This window comes from Colossoma macropomum, unplaced genomic scaffold (assembly GCF_904425465.1).
Source record: "Colossoma macropomum unplaced genomic scaffold, Colossoma_macropomum, whole genome shotgun sequence".
Taxonomy (NCBI): domain Eukaryota; kingdom Metazoa; phylum Chordata; class Actinopteri; order Characiformes; family Serrasalmidae; genus Colossoma; species Colossoma macropomum.
This window is the reverse complement of record NW_023495761.1, coordinates 1,339,918-1,355,022: the sequence shown is the minus strand read 5'-3', so window position 1 is coordinate 1,355,022 and position 15,105 is coordinate 1,339,918. Positions and strand designations below refer to the sequence as shown.

At 40.1% G+C, this 15,105-nt stretch overlaps 2 protein-coding genes across 3 annotated transcripts in view; both read right to left on the bottom strand.

The window, feature by feature from the left end:
* The window catches only part of si:ch211-214c7.4 (protein piccolo), a 32,113-nt gene extending 25,987 nt beyond the window's left edge, over positions 1–6,126 (bottom strand). Inside the window, exon 1 of one of the 2 annotated variants that reach the window (XM_036563383.1) lies at positions 5,751–6,126. The gene's annotated coding sequence lies outside the window, so the exon portion shown is untranslated. Of the gene's footprint in view, positions 1–5,138; positions 5,285–5,750 lie in introns of those variants that run through there. The other variant, XM_036563384.1, reaches the window with a different exon arrangement.
* Positions 6,127–12,190: 6,064 nt separating this feature from the next.
* Positions 12,191–15,105, bottom strand: part of mcoln1a (mucolipin 1a) — a 29,458-nt gene continuing 26,543 nt past the window's right edge. Inside the window, exon 15 of the mRNA XM_036563414.1 lies at positions 12,191–14,668. Within this exon, the coding sequence (XP_036419307.1) occupies positions 14,632–14,668 (37 nt within the window). The 3' untranslated portion in view covers positions 12,191–14,631. The remainder of the gene's footprint in view (positions 14,669–15,105) is intronic.

The window sequence follows — 15,105 nt, the reverse complement described above, 5'->3', positions numbered from 1 at the left end:
GAGAGACACCCATATAGGAATTCTGGGCTCAGATATTTTTCCATGTACATATATGCTGAGGCAGATACCAGTGCAAATGCATCCATTTTTCTTTAAATGTAGAAATCGGGACTATATTTACCTGGATCACCATTACAGAGAAACGTGACAGGGTTATACATTTAATTAGTGCAATTTAGTCTTGGGAACCAGTAACTTTTTGATAATTTCAACATGAGTGAATTACGAAGTCACATTTTTATTTCATACTTAATAAATCTGGCATTTGAAATGTTATTTTGCCACCTTTGACAGAACATGCATTTATGAAATGTTTTTCAGGGCTTACAGCTCATTATTGTTATTGTAATATTTTCACAGAAGTCTTCTTATAATATAATCTGCGTGGTTTTAAGTATCAAAAAAAATAAATAAAACATGGCCATTTTGCAACCTCCCCTCATGCCTTTAAGATGGACATATGTAAATGAGCTCTGTTCTGACTGGCTGCTTTGTAGTGTGCCTTATTCAAAAAGCAGTCCAGGCAGAAACTCTCTTTATAACTTCAATGTAAACGGGCGGGGCTAAACTGCTGTAGGAAATAGTCAGATATTTAAATTAGCTGGTTTCTGTTTCATCACAAAAACAGAGAATTCAAATCAGGATGTTTTTGCAGCTTAATTTCCAGACATCAAACGTATGGAGTGGACGGTATGTTTTCAGCCTAATGATGTTTACATACTGCATCAGTTTCTTTTTTCAAACAAGAAAAGAAAATGTAGTTTTCCATGACATTTGCCCTTTAAGTCTGTGTTGGTAATAGGTTAAACCTCAGTGTATAAACTAAGAAGATTCAAGGCGTAAATTGTGAAAGGGGGCTGAAGATGGCTGAATACAGGGAGCTTTAACTGCTCACGCAGGCTCAGATAAACAGGAAAGCCCTGCTGAAGCAGACAGCGTCTCTACCATCCAGTCGGATTAGCACCAGACATGCATGTGTGCGCATGTGAGTGTCTAGCGCTGGTCGGGGTGTGAATGGGGCGTAATGACCCTGCAGGGTTCGATATGGGGTCTGTGTATTGTAAGGATTAAGAGAGAAACGCTTTCTATTGTCTTCTCTACTATGCCAAGCTGGTGGGGGGCTGGGCAAAGTCATGACGGGGGCATCTGGTGTGACAGGAAGAGAGAGACAGTGAGAGAGAGAACAAGAGAGAATAAGAGAGAATAGAGAAAGAGAACTAGAAGAAGAAAAGGGGAAAGGAAAATGAAAGAGAAAAGAATCAGACTAAGAAACAAAAGGACAATTAGCTGAAACAGAGAGAGGGAGAAAAGAAATAGATCCAAGATACAGAAAGAAATATATACTGACAGAGAGAGAAAGAGAAGAAAAGAACGCAAGGAAAGAGAGAGGGAGAAGAAACAAAAACAAAAAGAGAAAGAAAATTATATACAAAGAGAGATAATCAGAGAAAAAAAAAAAGACGATGGGCAAAAGGGAGAGGAAAAAGAAAGAAAGGGCAGAGAGGAAAAACAAAAAAGAAGATTAAAGCGAACAAAAATAAGAGGCAAACAGAAAGAAAAGTAAGCCAGAGAAAAGTAAAAAAAAACAGAGAAAAAGCAGAGAAAGTGAGTGGAAGAAAGCAAAAAAGAAAGACAGCCAGGCCTCGGCCGTCAGGTGGCAGCCACAGCCCTTTAATGCACACACACTCAGAAAGAAAGCCAATACTGCAAACTTCAATTTTCTGTAGTGATCAGTTACACAGAGAGAGAGAGAGAGAGAGAGAGAGAGAGAGAGAGAGAGAGAGAGATGCAGATGGTGGATGATGGATGGCGTGATGGGTTGAGTCACTTGGCACAGTGTGGTCTGCGTACAGCACACAGTGGGGTTTGTAATAGATAGGGACCGTGCCCAAGTGGATTAAAAACAGGGCAGAGGAGTCTGCTTACATGCCAAACACCGCCAATGTGTGCGTGTTTGTGTATCGGGCTATGAGCCGCTCAGCTGCCAGGCCTCTCCTGACAACTAACAAAGCTGACATCACCTTCATCTCAAAGCCAATTTTTCAGCTGGCTTTTCACATCACCTATAAAAACTACCATTATGGTTCTGAAACATTTCCAGTTCACTTAAGAAACTTCTGTACCAGTCACAAAGTGGCTGCTGTTGAAATGTTTGGTTGAGTTTTGGTTGAGCAAAGAATAAGTCCCAAGCAATAAGATCTAACTCAAAGAAAATCTGCAAAACAGAGACTACAAATACTAAAGAATTTGATTTTGTAAAAGTTGAACACTCCACACAATACAGGCCAGTACCTCTTTAAATGCAAACAAAATGAAGGAGTGAAAAATAAGTTGTGTTTTTCTAGCAAAGATCACTCTCTGTTGAAGAAACGGTGCTTTATATAGTGTGTTAATCATTTTGTAGTGTTGGCTGAATTATACAATAAATGTTCTGGTCGTCTGTTACTCAGTTCACTACATGGCAAATGCTACGTAGAGAACAGTGTAAGGGTTAAAAGCATGGACCATTCTGAACACATTAACATCTGGCATCTTTCTTTCAGTTTAGATTGGGCAAACTAGTCCAAAAATCAAGCTGCAATCAGGACTCCAACTCTGTTTGCAACTTCTACTTGGACACAGCGATGTTGCCACATCCAAGTTTCACACAAGCGAGACGGACACTCACAACTTGAGTCCGCAAGAGAACAGGGAAAGGGCCACTGAGCCAAAACAGTGACAAAAACTAGCATTTGTTCGATCATCTAGACCAGCACACACCCCCACACCACAGAGGAGCCTGAGACTGTGGAAAACATTAAACTGGTGACTCAAAGAATGATGAAATCGTTAGCTCACTGCATGCAACGGCGATGGCCACCACCAAAAGTAACCATTACAGCTTCCAGAGCCGGGCCCACACAAGCTAATGCAGAACCGCAGACTCACATTGTTCATTCAAATCTCCAGGACCACTGCACTATGAAGCAATTACTTCCAGAAACAGCGCTGTTAACTCAAACTATGAGACAGTGTGGCCAAAAGACTTTTCGTTAATAGAATGTCTAAAATAACCTGAAGCAACTGTGTTATTCTGGCCCACAGTGAGTGGCCTAAGGTTAGCCACACTGTCAAAACAGCAAGTGCCATAAACCATGCGGAAGACAAGAAGCCACCATGGTCAAAGTTCTGTATCAGAACTCTGGAGTCTTTGATGGAGCTATATTGAGCAATTCTAGAACCAACTCACCTGTGTTCAAGGATTTTATGACAATAATGGAAAATTTAGGGCCGATTACATAGTATATCATTAACTATACAAGTAAAAGAGTAACCTACCAATTACTTAATGATTATTTAATGAATCATAGGTTTAAGAAAGGCCAAACAGTAGAAATGGATGTATCTGAACTAAAAAACATCCATAGCCTTTCAAAGACTAGAAGACCTTAAAAAAATTGCCAAAAAATAAATAAATAAATAAATAAAAAACAATAAAAAGGAGTATGTCCATCAGGCTCAGTAGAGTAAGAGAGACCAGAAGGAGAATTTAAAATATGCAATATCACGCAAACTACCAACTAACCATTGCCAGTTCATCAAGAACAAATTTGAACTGTCTGTTTTTCAATCAGGCATGATCAAGTTTTATAACAATTCCATAAAATGTTGTCAATTAAACCAAAGTCTAATAGCCAAGCTATTGTGTTCTGCCTAATCTATTGGCTAAAGTTGGCCAGCCACCTTTGTAAGTGTGTTTAACAAAATAACCCCCAAAGTTTAAGTCCACAGTGAAGAGGACAGCCCAGGACAATCAGGACACATCAGGTCATAAATGACACTTGGGACATACCAGAGAAAGTTCACAAGTGGGCTGCAGCAGTTGTCACTTTTAAATCACCCATTTGTTAATCTGATATCTTGCAAAGTAGCCCAGGAAATGTAAATGGGATCAGCAGCATGTCAGCTGCCAGTGGACAGCAAATGGTTTAGTGAAAACCTACAACTTCTTGTAATGCATGCTTTACAGGATTATTTTATTTAATACAATTCATTAAAATAAAACTGAAAGAACAAATGCTCAAAACAAACACATTTTCAAAAGACCATGTTGAAACACCCCACAGCCCTTTCCAACTGTCCTTAATTTGCTGTCTTTCAAACAAAGACTTATTGTAATACTAGACATTGTAGTATAAAACTCCAATCTTGACCTCACATTTGAGAACTGCATTGAACTGTATGCACTGGTAGACTCCACCCCAATGATTTTGGTATGTACGACATAAGGTTCACCCCAAACTGAACTGTTGCCTCTGCTCCCTTGACTTGATGGGTGCAAAGATCAGGGTCATTTCCAGTGCAAAGCGAAACAACGGTCATGAACTTAAACCTCTGCAGTGTAAACACTGCTTTGATGAATCTGATAAACTAATCCAAGCTCATCTTTAGACCTGCAGGCACCAAGTCCACCAGTTAACATCTCCAACTGAACTAAAACGGGCAAGTAAACGTTGGTTAAACACACAGAGGCCTTATCAGGGAGGTGTCTCACAAAGAGGGAGCTTTCAGTATAGCTGGACAGCTAAAGTCCAGGCTCAAAGTCAGGTCTGTCCAATGGGAGAAGAGTTGAGGGACATTTCTCTTTACTTTTGGTTTAAATGATCCAGAGCTACTGAAAAAAAGAAATCCTGCTTCAGGCCCTATCACGGCTGTTTACACCACACCTCCTGCAGGCGATTAGGATCTACTGTGCTCCATTACAGGATATTGATTTTCTGAGCACGTTTGGTAGCTAAATGTCTCCGGTAAACAGAATGACAGACAGTTTGTCCAGCTCCTAAATGACTGAGCAGTAGCTTCCACTTGCGTAGCGTTAGCGTCTATCGAGCTGTAAGTGCTTTATGCTACGGATACAGTGCTGCTCGTCCATCACCATAAATATCGACCACGGTGTTACATTTGATCTTATGAGCAAAGGAAACACAGACCATTCAACAGGACAATGGCCCAAACACAACATGCGCGACCAACCACAACAGAGCACTACAGAATGTCGTCTAAACTGTTTTTAATTTGTTTTAACCACTGGAGAAATTAATGCGCGATATTAGGGATATTCCCCAGGCCTGCTCCTTATTTGGTAACCTGATGCAAACCTGAGTGTTGGTCTGTACGGCTGTGCATGGCTGCCACACAATGGCTGGATCCATTGGGTTCAGGAGCGGTTCGAACAGAGGTGGGACATGAAGCTGGTCACATCTGAGCTGTGGCCATTTCGCCAAAGGAATAAAAACAGAGACGTCCGTCCACAAAAACAAGACGGTTTAAAGCTTAAACGGAGGCTCGCTACATTTATATGAACGTGAAGAGCAACGCAGGGCGTGCAGCCCGTGCAGCGGCTGCTGCTGTGGTGAGCAGCCTTCCCAGCCCAGCCCTTTCATCCTTTCATCCCATCCACACAAAAGCATTTCAACAGAAAACGTCGAGGCTGACGCTGGCTCCGTACTCGCCGGCTTCTTGTTCGAATTTCTCCGTTCCACCTTAAATGGTGCAGCAGTGACAGTAACCGCTGCACCATTTAAGGTGGAACGGGGAAATTGGAATAAGAAGCATATGGTAGGCTATGAAACCAATTCGAGCAAATATTGACTGACGTTTTTCATCATCAACGCCTAGTAACTTTAAGCGATACCGCTCAGCGTGTCGTCTACAATCATGTATGTTAGCACAATGAAAACAAGGCTTCATCGAGCCGAGCGGTTTCCTACCGTCCGTCCGTCAGCTGAGCTCCTCTCGGCGCGTTTGGACAACCAAGTCAAACCTCAGACCTCCCAGCAGCCGGTGGAGCTGGAGCTGGAGCCAGACGCGGGGTTTTTAACTCTCCTCCGAGTCTGCTGCTCCTCCGACGAGCAAAAACAAGACCGCCAAACTCCGACCGTTCTGAGCCACGCGCGCCGAGGGTTCTCTCAGTTGGTTCTAGCGACCGTTAAACTCCGAGAGCGCTCGTGCCGCGGTGATTGCAGGAGAGACACAGAAGATCAGAGAAAATGCATCTTCTTTGCTCCCCGTTGTGCTCGGGCCAAACCGAAGGCTGAACCGAGATTTCTCCCAGATCAGTGATGTCACGTTTTATAAACTCCCGCCCCTCCCTATCCCTTCTCCCCCTACTCTCCGCCCCACCCACCGACCCCAAAAACTCTACAGCCCGGGTCCTCTTCAGCCCTCTTTTTGCTAACCGGCTAATGTTTAATAGGGATGTGAATAATGACTCGATTCAGCCTCCCGAACCGATTCATTCAAACATGTCCGATTCAGCGATTAATTTTCCTCCCCGGTGTTGGTGGGGGGCACAGTGATTATTCGCTTCAACCTTATTCTTATACCTCCTATATACAGCAGCCTAATGTGGTTATTTCTATTCTTTGACGGAGCTCTGGAGTCGCCTCTCTAATAGTGATGGGAAGCTCGATTCAGTTTAATGAACCGATCCTTTTGAACTGTCCGTTTAAAATAATCGAACGCCCGAATCAATGATTCTTTGATTCGTAGACTTATTAAAACTTTATTTCCTATCCACGTTCCTTGATTTTGTCCGATCTAACATCGGTACAGACTGATGGTCAGATCTGTTAGCCTATGTATTGAGGCCAGGCAAGGAAAGACAAGTTTATTTATATGGCATATTTATGTATGTAGTTTATAGCATATGTGATCATTTAAAATGCTTAACAAAGGAAAACATACAAAGATAAAATCCTTTAAAAATGAGACTAGAAATGCAATAGATTCAAAAGAGTAGAAATTAAGCATTAACATATGTATATATTAAATTAGGATAATGAATTGTTGTTACAGGATAAGCAAAAATCATGGAAAGCAGATAGGAAACGTTTTCATTCAACTATGCTACTGCCACTAACAGGGTCAGTCTCTTAATGTGCACTTAGCTCTCAACCTCAGAGAGAAAATATGCAGAATAATGGAAAGCAGAAGTCTACTGACAGAAAATGTAGGCTAAGCAAATTCAGAAAGGATTGTTCTTAATGTTACAGCGTTTTAATATGGTGAATCTACCAGGTTCGACCGTCAAATAATATCTTTCAAACATTAGAAGTCATTCGTTCACTCGATTAAGTTGGACTTTTGAATGGTTTGGGCCAGTTTATTAAAAAGAATCGGTTCAAAAGATTCTATTCATTCACGAGTCAAACCTCACTGACGTTTAAACGACTCGCTACCGAGTCTGAAGGTTCACGTGAAAACTGAGCAACAAGTATGTTTGTTTGGTCTCAGCTCAATACAAGTCTAAATTCATTTCATCACCGCGGACGAATAAAAAGTAAAACATGGGTGGCAAAGGCCTTTATATCTTATATCTCAAACTCCATTTGACTGGTTCAATGTGTTTGAACAAGAGCTCGACAAGAACAGAAGTGTCTTTTGTTAGTTACATCTGCAGCTGCAGCCATTGAAAAAAGGAGAGAGGGGAAAAGAACAGAGTCTGAATGAAGCCAGACACAAAGTTTTGGTAAAAAACAAATACTGCAAGCCAGAGAAGAACAAAAGGATGGGCAAGGGGATAAAATGCTCATTCAGTGGAAAAAGAAGGCCTCCAAACAAACTGCAAGTCATGACAGACAGGCTCCTGCAGAGGCCACAGGGAAAATAATCGGTTATGCTGAGAGGCTCACATCACGTAGCCTGTCTTCGCTGTTCGCGTGAAAAATTGAGTTTGCATATGTGTGTATGTGTGTTCCAAACCCCTCCTTGGCCGAGGACGACAGATGACTCATGTTTTCTGTCTGCCTGTCTATGTGCGTCTGTATTTACTTCTCTAGGTCTTATCTGAGCACATATCCCTGTCTGTGTGGACAGTGTGCCTTAGAGGAGATAAGCCTGACGCTTCATGCAGTAGCTGTGTTTCACTGGGCAGCTTGTATTACTTGCTATTGAAATGTATGGGTTGGGCAACATCCCAGATTATCTGTTTGATCTGATACTGAGTCATACCCAATACAAAGGCTAAACTACAGTGCTGTGAAAAAGAATTTGCCCTTCACCCGATTTCATCTGCATCATTCATCTGTGCTAATTTCTCAAGTTTAAATGTTTAAGACCAACTAATTTTAATCAATAATTTTAATCTAAGATAAAGAGTAAACACAAAAACGTAGATTTTAGATGATCAGTCCATTTATTGAGGATAGATTTATTCAAAATATATATATCACTCATTTGAAAAAGTAATTGCCTCCCTAAACCTAATAACTGCCTGTGCCACCTTTGGCAGTAACAACTGCAATCAAATGTTTGCAATAACTTGCGGTAAGTCTTTTACATCGCTGTACAATCAATTATGACAAGTCGTCCAGGTCCTGCAGAAGCAAAGCAGCCCCAGACCATCACACTACCACCACCATGTTTTTCTGTTGGTATGATGTTCTTATGGTGGAATGCGGTGTTAGATTTACCCCAGATGTAATGGCACTTATGTCTTTCAAACGGTTCCACATTTGACTCATCCGTCAACAGAATATTATCCCAAAAGTCTTGGGGGTCATCTAGATGTTTTTTGGAAATGCAAGATGAGCCCTAGTGTTCTTTTTGGTCAGCAGTGGTTTATGCCTTGCAACTCTCACATGGATGCCATTTTTGCCCATTTGATGCACTCTTGGTAAAATTTGGGGGATCTGCCATTCCTGGGAAGGCTCACCACTGTTCCAGGTTTGCTCCATTTGTGGATAATGGCTCTCACTGTGGTTCGCTGGGGTCCCAGAGCTTTAGCAATGGCTTTGTAACCCTTTACAGACTGGTAGATTTCAGTGACTTTGTTTTGCATCTGTATTTGAATCTCTTTAGAACGTGGCATCATGTGTTGCTTTTTGAGATCTAGCCTGCTTCACATTACCAGACAGGTTCTGTTTAAGTGGTGTTTAGACTCAGCCGGTCTGGCAGTAATCATGTCTGGGTGTGGCTAGTGAAAGTGAACCCAATAGTCAACTGAATTTGTATAACTGGTTGATTTAGTAGGTAAGGGAACAATTACTTTTTCACACAGGGCCAGGTAGAGCTGAACAACATTTTTCCTTCAATAAATGAAATCATCCTTTAAAAACAGCATTTTGTGTTTACTTGGGTTATCTTTGTCTGATATCAAAAGTAGTTTGATAATCTGAAACATTCACGTGTGACAAATATGCAAAAATAGAAGGAATTGGGAAGGGGACAGATACTGTTTCACAGCATTGTACCTCTCTACCTTTAAAAATCTTCTTGCACTGATGAAAAGGGGAGATAATTGAGAAAAGTGGAGTACATCCATCCATAATAGTATGTCTTTAGATTAGTCTTAAAGGGGAATTTAATAGATTTTTCTTTTTTGTCTTTGTGCATTTAAGTGGTTAAGATGTAAACAAACTCATTCTGAGTGGTTTGATATGAAATAATACATTCTTGAGAAACTCACCGTGTTAGAATTGTTCATAGTGATGGTGATGGGAACCAGACGTCTGAAGAGTTTAATGCCTCAAAAACCTCCATCACAGAAAGTTATTACAGCGATTGGTTATAAAAATGCTGCCACCTGTCAGAGACATTGTTTTACACTAGTTTTGAGATAAGATTTGGGCCCAAAAATTACATACATCATCTAAACCACTTATCCTTCTGGGTTGCGGTGGGGTGCTGGAGCCTATCCCAGCTGTCATTGGGCAGAAGGCAGGATACACCCTGGGCAGGTCGCCAGTCCATCACAGGGCAGACAGACAAACAGACATACACATTCACTCCTAGGGGCAATTTAGTGTGTCCAATTAGCTTAACTGTATGTTTTTGGACTGTGGGAGGAAACCAGAGTACCCGGAAGAAACCCACGCAGACATGGGGAGAACATGCAAACTCCACACAGAAACGACCCTGGTCGCCCAGCCAGGAATCGAACCTAGGCCATTCTCGCTGTGAGGCAACAGCGCTATCCACTGCGCCACTGTGCTGCCACCTAAAATTTAATTTAAAGAAAATTTAATGGTAGTGTGGTACATGCAGGCCTAAAATAAGGTGAAATAGTACCAAAAAGCTTTTTTTTCAGATTTACAACTATTTTACTGTTGTCAATATTATGTATAAAAACTCAGATACGTCTAGGTTTACTGGTTGTTTTGGATAGTAAAAAAATGGCTATATTTGTGTTGTAGACAATGCTTCCCCCTGGTTCTTGAGTCGGTATGTTTCACTACAATGAACCATTTCACATCAATCCACTCTGTGAATTACATTTTTTTTTTTACAATTTTTGAAAAAAGGTTGGTATTCCCCTTTAATTACTTGCCCAGTCTATGTCTGTATGTGCTTACGCATTGTGCTATAACTGTAAAATCATGCTTGAGAAATAAAAGGTGCTAAAATGATTTAAATAACCTAATATTAGGCCATAAATTGATGATGCACTTGTTTGCTACATTTTGATTTCTACATTTCAATACTGTTGAAATATTAACAATACTAGTTAAAGATAAAACTTGGTATTGATTTTTTAATGACAGGGACGGAAGTATCAATACTTCAATATTGATCTGCCCTTCCCCTAACTAAAAGCTACACATTTCAAATAGTTATTCATATTGTAGTATTTCTTACTTGGATGTCTGTTACTGTGAGTGTGCTTAGAATCTGCCCAGTCATTCTCCTGACCTTTAATGTATCTGAATTTGAAGTGCATATCTATTAGAGAGGCCTTATTACTGAGTAAAAATCTCAAGAGGCCATAGCATTTACTAAGCCTTTTACGTCAGACTGAGTCTAATCTGCTGCTGATCGAAAGCCTGCATTAAAGCTTTCTAGAACCAATTTGCCTCTAGATTTGAGCTCCTAGAATCATGTATCAAAGTGGTGAGAGAATTCCAGGTTACAATGTGAGTCTGCAGATTCAATAAACAGATTTAATATGATCACTGTGAGTGATGCTGAACAAACTGGTTTCTGCCTGTGTACTCGAACAGAAGGGTGGGGTCCAGATCACAATGCTGGCACACCAAATGGCTGATTTTAGATCATGAAATCACATAAAATGCATTTAAAAAGCCAAGCTAAAAAACAAAGAAGTAACAGGTTGCTCTTAACTGACCACTGATCTTCAATGGAGAAAAATACAGACTTAAGGCTTTAAGATGGCTGCAAAAAAAAACCTTGTCAAGTGAAATTATCTTAAATCTAGTCAATGTAACACTCCTAATTTTGAGATGGATGTAGGAATACTATAAGATTATTCTTCCTTATTTCTATACATTTGTTACCTGTTTTAAGTCATTTTATCAAGTATAATTCACTGTATTGGCAGACAACTTTGCTTGTTTAAAGCATATTTCTTAGAACAAGCTACCATTACTTGATAGCTACAGTAGCCTCCTTGATGAAAAAACAGCCTGCATAAATTCCATTCTGGTCTGTGCCGGTTTAGTGCTGGTCACCCAGCATGATCATATCAGCATCCAAAACACAATGCTGGTCTTTAGTTGTTCACTAGTGCATGTCTCAACTGATCAGTTACTTTTACGATAAGGGGGAAAAGTGGGTAAATTAGATTTTTGGCCAAACTATTGCTTTAATAACCAGGTTTGGTGTGTTTGAGTAGGAAAATCACCAAACTGTGCTAAATTCTGTCTTATCTGGACCCAAACCGGGCAGCCCAACTCCAGAACTATGTTGAAATTTATAAGATATTAAAATAGGAGTTATAGCCCTTTAAAAGGGTGTTATAAGCCTGAGGTTTTCCTCCACTTGCTTGCTCTGTAATGTCTTTCTCAATAAAACAAACATATGTGTTTGCAGATTTGTGAAATGATGTTCTTAGTTCGCCACCTAGGGGCAAGTTGGGGTATTACCACAATGCCTATTTTCCACTAAGAAAGTTTTCATCAGCTGTAGGACATTTTCTATAACTTTATAAAGTTAATCTATCCTTGAATTTGTTCAGGTTTCAACATAAAGTCCCTCACCTTAGAACGCATAGTTCCATTTACATGTAGAAGATAGCAGACTTCTCTCTCACTTCACTCTTTCCACATTTCCACATTCCTTAGAACATTTTTACTCTGCGAGTTAATTTGATGTAAAAACGACTTTTTAGTTTAAGGAACTTATGTTCTGCAAAACAGAAACAGATTCACTGACTGTCATGGCACTACATTAAAGAAATAAAGACAGTCTACACTTAAAGATTTCAGAAAATCTGTATTGAACGTGTACCAACATGGACGAATCTACAGTAACAAAACACAGAGACAAAACTGTGAAAAATACCCTGTTACAAAAACATGGTCTGCTTTAAAAGTGTCCAAAATCTCTGTATTTAAAAATTCTCTTCCAGTAAACACTGGATTTTGCACGAAGTGGCCTGTTCACCAAACACTAGTGGCAGGACTACACCTTGGTCAGAAAACCATGCCACACTGATATATTGAACATTTCAGAGTTTAACATATAAATGTTACATACACCATAAATAGGTTACATTGGTTAAGAAGTTTCATTCAAGTACATCCATTGTATGTGACCTGGCCATGCGTTTTTAAAGGAAGAGTTTACTGAAAAATCAAGTTTACAGAATTTCCCCTTAACCCAATTCTAGCTGATGTGCCAAGACATGCTTGGCATCTGAAGTTTTCTTCTTTAGTTTTATAGCTGAGCTACATGGCTAATGTAATAGATGTCAATGTCACCCAAAAATTTTGAGTAGACATAAACTTCCATTACTTATTAGCTACACTGACTTTATACTCCAGAGCAAAACTGAAAAAGCAAACATGTCTTGGCCCATCGATTACGTTAGGGACTGGGGAGACATTGTGTACATTAGATTTTTCAGCGAACCATTCCTTTATATCTGTGTGGTGAATGGTGAGCTTTCATTCTAGCCTTTGACCGCTGATACGAGACCAGTTTCCTCTTCCTCCTGCAATGATTAGGGCTCAGAATTTTTTAAAAAGGAAACCGGTCCTATGTCAGTGTTCAGGGGCAAATATAAGCTCTCTCAAAAACTGAAAAAATTAACTTGAAAGAAGGTCTACTAATTGTGCGCTTTAAATTCAGTACGTACAACAAAAACAATACGAAACAAATAACAATAAATTAAAATTCTGTACATTGTGATTAACTTGGACTTAGACATTGTTACTGACAGGAAAAAAAACGTCGTGTTCTATTTTAACAACTGCTTAAGTTTGTCTGATTCCATTACATCAATCTGTGCTCGTTTAGCTTTCCTCAATGAGGCTTGGATTTTTAATGGCACTTAAATGCATTAGTTCTGGGGTCCATCAAATAGAGTTAATGCACTGCAGTGGTCCATGAGGCTGAGGAAACTTCTCAAAACTCCAAAACGAGGCAAATGTGTTTACCATCCAGAGCTGCTCCTGATGTAGGTCAACCGCCGTCACGCACGATTAAGGAATTCTATTGTTCTGGATCCTACAGAATTGCAGCACTGCACCCTAACGAGCCAGTTTACATCAAAGAGCATCATAACTGAAGAGATCGCTGCTGAATTATCCAGGATGTAATGACTGGAGCTTGAGAACATTCCAGAACAACTGGAACCATCTGACCTCAATATGCCCCGTGTCGTTGCTTAAGTTCATTGTCCCAAAGCATGTAAAGTAAACATCTCTAGTGGTCCACCGAAGAATTTCTAGTCTTCACATGCTGGTCTCTATTAAAGCCCAGCCAGGTTCAGAGCAAGCTCTTTGTGGAACCAATTGGGATGTAGTCAATTCACACCTCGCTCTAAAATGAGTAAAAACTGCTTACGGCTATTTCAGACTGTCTTCTTTTCACTGCTGAGTTCGTATACATACTCAGCAGTGATGTCTGCTTGACACAGATTAAGCCTAGCCCTGGACTAAAATGCTTTCAGTGGTGACTGTCCACTGAAAATGTCTTAGCATTTGGTAAGTGTATAGCCCAAACAGACAGAAGACATCGAACACTATGTCTAAGGTGAATAGTGACTAGTTTGGTCTTCTAGGGAACAACATTGTGAACTCTGCGGACTGAACAAGTGCCATGTCATTGTGGGGTAGGCAAGGATCAGTTCTCTTTTTTCTTCAAAACACTGAGGCAGTCATGACTCATTCATTTAAAACAGAATGTTAAAAGACCATTATCAACAGAACATAAACATTTACCACTTAACACTAAAATCATGATATTCAATAAAACTGATGACAGCTACACTGCAAAAACCCACTTACTTTCTGAAGAAATCTTTTGCACGGAGAGCCCGGCATGGTTAGAGACAGATACGGGAGGACGCCTACAAGCCTTCTTTTCTTTTTCCCCACCAAATGATACTTATTTTCCACCCTCTGTTGTTAAAACCATGGAAGAGCTTGCTCTGTGAAAACCATGGAAAGATTCTGGGAAGCCTAATAAACAAAGTGGGATTCACTTTTCTTCAGTCACATTCAGCAGAAAAATGTCCTCTGTCCTTTGTTTCTTCAGCATGTGAAGAGAGAGTGTGCAGCTGTATGTCTGTCGGAGTGAATGTGTGTTGGATGTGCCACTGCTGTAACAGTGCACAAGGCCGCTGCTAACAATGAATGCAGATGCAGTTCCGGTGTCGCCAACAGAGGGCAGCAGACTGAAGTTCTGGGACTAGTTCACCAGTAACACGTCTTCATAGGTGGTGGTCCTGTAAGGTACAGTTAGACACATGAATACATTAGCATGAACAAACTTTTTGAGCACATATTGACAGCAGTATGGGCACTGGCTATCACCTTGGTTGGGTAGCTTCCAGGACTAGCAGTTATGATGAATTCATAAGAAAGTGTGGACAGTAAGACAGAATATACATTTATATGCAAAAGTTTGAACACAACAGTTTGTTTAATTTTCTAAGTAAAAATAAGTTAACACATCCTCTACAGTGAACAGACCTAAATATGACAGTTTTCTGCAGGGTTTAGTGCATAATTTCTATCTATTTGCTGAGTTTAACATATTGGGAAAAAATGAAAATATAAAATGTGCCAGAAGTTTAATAAAAGATTTTATGTTCTTTCCCAGTATGTTAAATTCAGCAAGTAAAATGTAATTTTACATTAAATGTATAGAAATATACAGACA